Genomic DNA, 9,953 nt, shown 5'->3' with positions numbered 1-9,953 from the left:
CCCCCCCACACCCATAGGTAACAAGACTGATAGCTTAGTGCCACTGAATGACTTCGATTCCGGACCAAACATCTTATCATTCATCGAAAAGGCAAGCGTAGATCGGAAGAATCAATCCACTTATCGGATGCAATGATACAATAGTATGAACCAAGAGGCTTGGCACGTTTCAGTTTTAATATTTGTTAATCAAAAGTGATAGATGAACCAGTAATTGGAGTCATAAATTTAGGGTAATGAAATTTGCTCGATAGGAGATTTCAACGAACAACGGCGACGCAGTGACAGTTTTATGAAGCACCAGGGAGAAAAAAATACTCGAATCGATTGCCGACTTGTTTCAATATTCTAGATTTTTTAAGGCTCATTTGAGAGTCCAAAATTAAAGCTATCTTGAATTTGTACCTTCATTCCGAAAGTTTTTGTAATTATTAAAGGTGATTAATTTTATAATGAACAAATTGTGATTTATTTTGTGAGGGATTTTAAATTGGTGAATGGAAAATCCCAGGATTAGAGAGTTAATTGCTCCATTAAATAAGGAAAATTTTGTAAAGAGAATTACCGTTTAAGTTGATTGTTATTAAAAGATATGCTAATGTAATATTATATAATAGTTCTTACATTTAATGTAGGGTATAACTCCATTTTTAGAAGTTACTGAATTTTCCAATTTTATTAGTACATTACGTCGTTCTTATTTAGAAAAAATAAGCAGTAAAGGATTAATTAATTTTCTTCATTTGGTTTGGTTTTAACGACTCATTGTCATTTTAACAACTATTTTCATTACTTCTGTCTAAAATTATGATCCTCCGTCTATTAATATAAACACTAAAATGAAGAATGCTAACCTATAGTAGTTTACATTTTTACATTCTCTTAATTTATGATAGAAGGTTTCACAGTCATGAGAATTAAGCGAAAAGATTGAAATTATAATAATCTTTAGAGAAAATATAGAAGTGAATCATAAGGTTCTTTAACTTCGTCTGTTTCCGGCCTAAAGTCTGGTTAATTTTGGTTAATGTTCAGATATTGGAGAAGCTCTAAGCTTGGAACTAAAGTTCCTCATCAAATTTCAAAATATACAAAGTTTCACATGATTAACAAACTATCATTTTTGTACGAGACATTAATGATATTCAACGAAAATTTATGGTCGGGAAGTTTAGAAGATTCAAGTGAACAAAATTGTGTTCAACTAAAATTTGTCGTGATTAAATATGGAATATGTTATAAACAAAACTTATAAGCCTTTCAGTCATTTCAAATTTTATTGGAAGCTGAGTCAATATTTCAAAATAAATTTTAATATCGAGAACAAATAATTCCATTTTTCAAAACTTAGAAAAAAACGCGAAAAAATAGACTTGTTGAAATTACTTCAAAATTAAAACTGGCACTATCTTCTGAAATACTTTTTACATTTTATTCTAGGTGAACTGAATTTAAAGATAACCTTTTAATGTAACTCTAAAATTTAAACACTTTTCCTAACAGTTTCAATCAATTTTCCAGATGTTTCTTTGGGTTAAGAGATACTTTCATGGAGGAAGTTTTCGACTTCATTAAAATCACAAGTAACATAAATATTATGTATATTAATAATATGAAAATAGGCTGTCTCTATTGACTATAGAGTCGATTTTAATTTAGAAAAGGGATAGTAGTTGGCAAGAATAATAAAGCTATAAAACTGAGTAACGCCAATTTTTTTACCGATTTACAAATCCTTAAAGCTTAGGATTTGACAACTTTAAATACTGGAAACACAAATCAAAAATAATTTTTCATCTAGAGAGACGAATAATTAAACTGAAGGTGAAATGACATGAAATAAATATAAATCCCCGCAGAAATGATTAGCTCTTTTTGCTAAGGAAACTTTAATGTATTTAAGTTTTTATTTTCGAAGAGTCCTCAGTTTTATTTTGAATAGGACAAGCCTACCAAGGATATGCTTCTCTGTTCTAGACTCTAGATCTATACATCTAAAGTCTGGCTAGAACAATAGACGTTAATTGATAGAGAAGAGATTTTAACGTGTTTATTTTAAATTGTCTAATTATGAACGTTTAAATTTGAAATTATTCGACTTTGAACGATTTCAATTCGAAATTAATCAAATTCTAACCCGTATGTTTGGAATATTTTATACATACTTTCAATTACAAGGATTTTAATTTGAAAACGTCAGTCAAGATTCTCAATTCTAAGGCATCCAATTTACAATTGGAATAATTACGTTTAATTTTTGTCCGTGGCTACGTGTACCTAAGTTTTGGTATAAACAGTCGGATATTTTCGGAACGTGTGAAGTGTCGCCACTGCCCTAATTTTGCATACTGTATCAAGCGTGTAAAAAGTACAAATTTAGCTTGAAAAGTAGAAAACAAACAAATTCTCATAAAAGTTGATCGCTGACAGGCTTATTGTAACTATTACTTTCCAGAGCGCGCTATTTCAATAGGCCCATACGTAATTATTTGTATTGTATTTATATTTTAATACTGTGAATGTAACTTTAATGTGAATGAATCTGAACTTCTGTCAGATGATTCGCACGCAATTTCATGAAGCTCCGGTCATTCTATTCTCAGAAGGCATTTGAAATTGAAACTTCTGAAGATAAACTTTAAGAATTTGACGAGCCCTAGGCATTTTCTTTCTTTTCTCAAACGTGAGAAAAATCGGTTGTCGACTTACCGCTTTGGGAGATGGTAAAAGAACAACGGCCACCGTCCACACAAGCATCGTGGTCCACATGTTTGGAGAATGATTTTGGCGTGTATCTTTACGCCTTGTTATTGTCGCCGGAGGAGCTGTTGCTCTGTTCTCGGCGGCGTTAACTCCTCGAGGGTAAAACGCTTGGCCGCATAGCCGCCCGGGCTCACACCCAACGAACGCTTTGCGTTCTCCAAAAAACCCCAAAAATAATAAATAAATCCTCTAGGATCACTGCACTTGACACTTGTATTCCATTAATCCGCTAGATTGCCGGTCACTAAACGCGCACGTTGTCAGGCTCAAAAAAAACTCCACTCAGTAATAAGTTCACCGTTCCCTCGCACACATCTTCCACAAAGTACCGATAATATTTTGACTTTGCAGATCTTTATTTTAAAACACCTTGATTATTTCGGGAATTCGGGAAAAAATAGATGTATTTCCAAGTCAATGTGCACTATTATTTTATGATTGCTAATAAATTATTTGTAATTAATTATTTAGCAATCAGGAGAGGGACTAATAAGGGGAGGGGGAGAAGTGTACACACGAGAAGCACGAGAGTTACAACTCCGCAGCCGAGGTACTACTGGCGCTGGATCAACGGCTTGAGATTCCCCTTCGGGAAAGTATAATACGGTCTCTCACTGTCTCGTTGCACTATTCGCCGCTACCCGCTACCGGGCGACACTAGCGACACACAACGTAAACTAGATGCACTACCGACTCACTGCTCGCAACTCGTGCGATCGACAGATGGCGAGGCCGATCTCTGCTAGAAAACCACACACTCACGTAAAAAGTAAGTAAGGATGATCTCGTATTTCCAGTTCTACTGGCAGAATCCACACTATCCTGGACGATTGAAAACTGTGAATGATTTTTTTTCTAACTCGCGTGTTCACGGAATGAGCGGCAGCACGCATTTCTTTCGGAGTACAACCCTCGACTGGAGGTAGTAAGCGGGCAGCACCCCTACTTATAATCATGGTCCCATTGGGGTGGAGGGGAGGGACGAATTCAACGAGGGCTGGTGGCTGGGAGGGGAGGGGGAGGCAGCTGCAGGCCGGCTGCACGCGCCCACCCCCACCACTCGTCACGAGAGTAAACGAGACACCCCAACACAACCACCGCTGAACGAACTTCCTTGTCATACTCTACATTCTCTATAAGTCTACACAGTCGACTCTGCTCCTACTCATACTACTAACTACTGGGATGTGATATGCTGTGACGAACTTTGTCAGATGCAGCTAGGAGAGGGAGTGAGAGAGAAAATATAAGCCCCCAACTTCCCCTACATCGGTGAGAGAGGCTTTGGAGTAATGTGCCACGAGATACATAAGAGACAACCCCCACTCTGAATACGATGGCACGCGACGCGTGCCACCTTCTAGTGACGTCATGCGAACCTACGCGTCTTTCGACGCGTTTTACGCTTATAGTGGTCGAGTAAAATCGAGGCCTAAACTATAAACAGCACCAAATTCGTACACTTGATGATATTTCTGAAAGGCAAATGGAGGGTGGACGTGGTCCACTTCTCCCATTTCAAGATTAATTTTCACATTTATCATAGGATTTACTTTTAATTAATTTAATATTTTTACATTCTAATCATGATGAGAAGGTAGTTTTATGTGATAACCGACGATCACGGATTTCTTTAAATCTATACGTTTCGAGACCACTGAATCCGCCAAAAACAGGTTACAAGATAGTGTATGTCTGTCTTCATTCTTGTTGTCGTAGCATTTATATACTTGCTAACTTTTAAAGGAATAATCGGATTAGATTGTGCTTTGGCACACGTTTAAAGGAACTAAAAATAAAGTTCTAGTTCGTTAGCCAGCATTTTATGACCAACGGTTCTAGTTTAACCACAAAAAAAAATACTACAAAATAAAAAGTTCCATCTTGCGTTCAGACTATGCAAGATATGAAATAATATACAATAATTGTTCACCCAAACAAAATCCAAAAATACGTTATTAATCATTCTAATTAATATTTTTTTATGTAATAGTTAAAGCATGTAATATGTTGAAGTCGAAGGAGTTTTAACAAAAAATAATTCCCAATTACCTGCTCGTAATTCCTTCTACGTGAAATTTTAATTCAGCCTCGTTAATTCTCCTTGAGTGGGCCATTAATGTAATTGAATCCACCTTTAATGTATTTGCATTAATTTCAATTAATTTAGAATTCACCTGTATGCTATTACTATAATTTGCTCTTTGATTCCCCTTTAATCATTAGAACTCTGTGGAATTCATTGGAAGGAATGTTGAATTCACATTAAATTTGATTTCATTTATCTTGAAGTCATTGAAAACTGGAGCAATTAATTCTTTTTTAATCCATTTAAATTCCGTTCGCGCGGGCACATTGTCCCGGGTACAAATTATAACTTGCTTCTTAAGAGGCCCTGTCTAGATTTCCTATTTTCTATCGAGGGCCTAAAGTGGCAATCTATCGAGGGCGCAAGCGAAAGCGTCACGCTCGGCTAGCGAGGTCATCAATTTTGTTGATTCAAATAAAATATTATTAAATTATTAAAAAATGGATCATGTTTTAAATTCTGAAGTGTGATGCTATGGTTGCATTAGTATTAAAGTTTAACCAGCCTATTGCCATAATCTATTACCATAAATTTTTGATTCAAAGAAGGAAAATATTAATCCAATTGTAAAATACATTTTCTTTGCAAAAGTGTAATCTAAGATTTTACACCTTTCTGTAGCCTCTGACGAACACTCCTCCGTTTTCTCGTATTTTTATCGACATTCGATTATTAACTATACTCTGCACGTTATTCTAAAATTAAAGTTATTGTGAAATTTGACTAGAGAAGACTAATTACTAATAACTAAAGTCAAACGTAGTTTACTAAAAAATATAGCCGCAAGCTCCAAGAATCGAACGCACGCACCGCGGGCGTATAAGTCGGACGCCTAATCCCCATAGCTACAATGCCACGCTGAGTGCGGTTTCATAAATGCTTGAGGACATTCATCCGATACATTAGAAATTAGGAAAAAAGGTTTTTGAAGCTCGATTTCTTATATATGATTTTTAAACGTACTTACGTGATTTCAAATTAAAACGATCTTTAAGAAAAATTCTTTTCAAATTTTTAAAGCACCAAATGTTTATAATTTTTTCAGAAAAAAAATGAAATTGTTCAAAATTTGCATCTCGGTAACTTTTTTAATTTTTTCTTTTTTAAATTTAAGTATAATTAAGCATAACAGCATTAATGTACTTTTTTGCACTCACAGCTTACCCGTTTTACTTGTCGAGGGCTTTAGAACGTCCTCTCGAGAAAATAATTACTTGATAGAAATTATTTTTTAAATATATCTTTATGGATAAAGCTTTTTATCTAGTTTAATTAAAAAATATAGTGCTAAAAAGTGAGTATATAAATAATGTAAGACTAGTAGCACACGACAATAACCTGTCGAGTGCCAGTAGAGGGAAAGCCTAGATTCTTCCAGCTAGGAAATCTGGCTGCGGCCTCGTGAGAGCCAATATTTAGTTTAGGCATAAAGAGGCAATTTCTATCCGGGGTAATGTATTCTTATAAGAAAATTCACAATAAATTTTTAGATCTGTTTTAATTAGACAACTTCTATCTATTCATTTTTTTCGTCTCTTGTGTGGTTTTTTCCCAGAAATTTGATTCTTTTATTTTTAATCTTATTTTTTACGATTAAAAGAAACCCTACTCGTCCTATCTAGAAATGATTAATAACCAATTTTTAGATCCTTTTCGGGTGAACAACTTTCGCCTATTAATTTGCTTCCCTGCCTTCTGCCATTTTTAAAAAAACCATTTATTTTTTATTTTTAATGTTATTTTTTACAAATAAAAGAAAATTGCGCGTTCTATCAAAAAATCATTAATAGAAAATTAATAGATCTTCGTTTTTTCAACATTTTATATATATTTTTAATGTTATTTTTCAGGATTAAAACCAAAACTTAGCATGCATTAAAAAATGATGAGAAAAAAATTGTAGCTCTTTTTTAGCTAAACAACTATCGTCTGACTTTTTTTCGTAGCTTGTGTCGTTTGTCCAAAAAACTATCTTTTAAAAAATTGTTAATGTTATTTTTTACAAATAAAACAAAAACAATACGCGTCCTAAAAATATGTAATTCATAAAAAAGTGCTTAGATTATTCAAGAAGTTGTTATGATAATCTTATGGGGTCTTCAAAAAAGAAGAGCGTTTAACTAAACAGTTAAATTTTCAAGCAATAAAAGCGATTATATCAGAGAATAGTTCAATTTTCCATCCAAAAGGAATAGGTTTCTATCCAAAAAGACGAATGTTCAACAAATTACTTCAATTTTTAACAAAATAATTAAATTTTCAACAAAATAGTTGAATTTTCGACGAAAATGTGGAATTGTGAACAAAAAAATGAGTTTTTAACAAGGAACTTAAACCAAATAGTCGCATTTTCAATAAAAAAGATGAAAATTCTCAACGATAAATATAATAGCTCATATGTTAAACTAGCAATGATTTTAATTTTAAATAAAAAATATTTTAATTTAACCAAAGCTGAATCAACAATAAAAAATCTAACAGTTGATATATCAGCCAAAAAATATTTTAATCTTAAATAAAAAAACGCTTGAATTCGACAGAAAAAGATGAGTTTTAAATAAAATCGGTTCATTGTTTAAGCAAACAGTAATCTGGCAAACAATTTAATTTACAACCAAATTGTTGAATTTTTAAACCAAAAAGGTGAAGTCTATAGAAATACAGTTTAATATTTAACCCATAAAGATGAGTTTTTAACAAAGCAGTTACATTTTTAAGCAAAAAAAAAAATAATTTTCTACAAAACAGTTAGGTTTTGAAAAAAAATTATTTTTGACAAAAAAAGTTACTTGTCGCATAGGGAGATGAATCTATAACTAATCAAATTAATTTTTAACATCGGAGTTAAACTTCCATACATGTGGCTAATATTTCAATCAAGAAGATTAATTTTCTGCCATAAAAGAGGGACATATAGAAAAATATATAAATCATCAACTAAAAACGATTAATTTACAACCAATAATGGAATAGCATTGAAATTTTTAAAACAAATAGACGAATCTTTAACTAATAAAATTGCTTTTTATAAGGCATAGTTATACTTCGAGTTATACTTTCAACCAGGCAATTATATTTTCAATCAAGAAGATTAATTTTATATAATGAAGAATATGAATTTACAACTGAATACATCAATTTTTAACTAAATTGTTGAGTTTTCAACAAAATACTTAAATCTTTAAACAATAGCATAATGATTAATCAAAGCAGTTTGCCTTTAAGCCGAATACAGTCTAATCTGTATTTAATGTTTCCGAGCATTGACGCCGAGCGGCGGGGATGAGAAGCTCATTTGCGGGGATGGTACCTGGAAGTTTATTGAGAGAATATTATAAACAGATCCCGCCGCTGCCATCGTTTTGGGAATCGATGATGTTTTTAGAAAAGATAGTATAATATTGCACTAAATATACTGTCCTAATTAAAATAATTGAGTCAATTTTGTATATTGTTTGGAAAAGATAATAAAACACAGGGATAAAGTTCCGAATAGCCCTTACCTCTGACTTTTTTGCAACTCTGTATACTCATGTATTTTGACGTGTTGATAACCCGAATCATAGTGAAAACTGGCGAAAAATCGATTTTCATGGTAAAGCCAATAAAAACCATAGTTTTTCACTTTTATCTCGGGAACCATTAAAAATCTAAAAAAAAATTTCACAAAAGTGATAGACTTAGTCAAAATACGCATTTTATGTTTCTTACCATTTTTCCGTCGACTGAAAGTTTTCGAGATATTTGATGATAAAGATGAAATTTTTATACATAGCCCTTTCGAAAACGTAAGGACACCCAACACTTGCTTTCAGTTCCACCGTTTTCGGCCTTCTTAGAACTACTGGCGACCGCAGTTTCTTAGGGGAGTAGGGCGAGAGCGTTTGCAACAGTTTTCTTAGAACGGCCGCAGTGCTTAATTACTCAGGCAAGTATATTGCGCAACAGCATAGATTTCAATTGGAAGCGGTTCAGGTGACCCTGACCGTATACTTTTCGTATTTTGTTATGTATTTCTGTGGCTAAACAAAGGGTTGCCTTTCCGCCTCCCACGAGAAATTGAAAAGAGGAAGGGGTTTGACCAAAATTATTTCTGTGGCCAGACAAGGAGTTTTTTCCGCCCCTCACGAGAAGTTGGAAAGGGGAAGGGGTTTGATTAACATTACTTACGTGGATAGCAATGTTGGGTAGTATCTACTATCGGCGAGAAAACTATAGGCATCTGCCTTTGAAGCTTAACAACTCAGTCAAAAAAAATGCAAGCGCAACAAAAAAACAGTCATTTAAAAGCTGAAAGTGTTCTACGCTACGTTAATGAGGTTAAAGACGTTTATGTAAAAAATTTTTTATGCTTAGCGGACTGAAAAATGTAAAAAAAAGGAAGGTTTTTTGGGTTCATTTAAGAACAGTCAAGTTTAGAGGATTATTTCTGATACAAGGGGCGATGGAAAAAATTTGAATAAATTCATGAGTATGAGGAAAACTGTTGTCAACCAGTTGCAGTTGATGAATTTAAAAAATAATAAAAATTGTTGCTTTAAAGTACAAAAATGTGCAACTATATTATCTTCAATTCTAATACAGATATTAAAGCGATCCAAACTGCAAACTGTAATTGATATACTCTGTATTTATTTTCAATCACCCGGAAGGAAGTGTTCGTCTTCTTTCTTGTAAAAGTCGCGATATTTTTAGACATTTTTTTTGTTGGAAAACAAGTGACAGAAAGCAGGGGGGGCCTTTTTTTGTTTAACTGCCGACCGCTGGTGCCATTTTTCGGCCCCTAGTTCTGAATGCTTGGATGGCACCTGTATTAGAACTGAAGATAATATACTTGTACATTTTTGTACTTTAAAGCAACAATTTTTATTATTTTTTAAATTTCTTAACTGCAACTGGTTCACAACAGTTTTCCTCATACTCATGAATTTTTTCAAATTTTTTCCATCGCCCCTTGTATCAGAAATAACCCTCTAAACTTGACTGTTCTTAAATGAACCCAAAAAACCTTAGCATTTTTTTTGACTGAGTTATTAAACTTCAAAGGCAGATGCCTATAGTTTTCTCGCAGATAGGAGGTACAAGTATCTACTCTCTGAAT

General features: G+C 33.4%; 1 protein-coding gene across 1 annotated transcript in view; it reads right to left on the bottom strand.

Moving 5' to 3' along the window:
• The window catches only part of LOC117167075 (neurogenic locus protein delta), a 30,879-nt gene extending 27,217 nt beyond the window's left edge, over positions 1 to 3,662 (bottom strand). The window contains exon 1 of the mRNA XM_033351685.1: positions 2,710 to 3,662. Within this exon, the coding sequence (XP_033207576.1) occupies positions 2,710 to 2,769 (60 nt within the window). The 5' untranslated portion in view covers positions 2,770 to 3,662. The remainder of the gene's footprint in view (positions 1 to 2,709) is intronic.
• Between the last annotated feature and the right edge of the window lie 6,291 nt (positions 3,663 to 9,953).

Source organism: Belonocnema kinseyi, chromosome 2 (genome assembly GCF_010883055.1).
Source record: "Belonocnema kinseyi isolate 2016_QV_RU_SX_M_011 chromosome 2, B_treatae_v1, whole genome shotgun sequence".
Taxonomy (NCBI): Eukaryota; Metazoa; Arthropoda; class Insecta; order Hymenoptera; family Cynipidae; genus Belonocnema; species Belonocnema kinseyi.
Note: the sequence above shows the minus strand (reverse complement) of the source record. Positions and strands in the feature narration are given on the sequence as shown.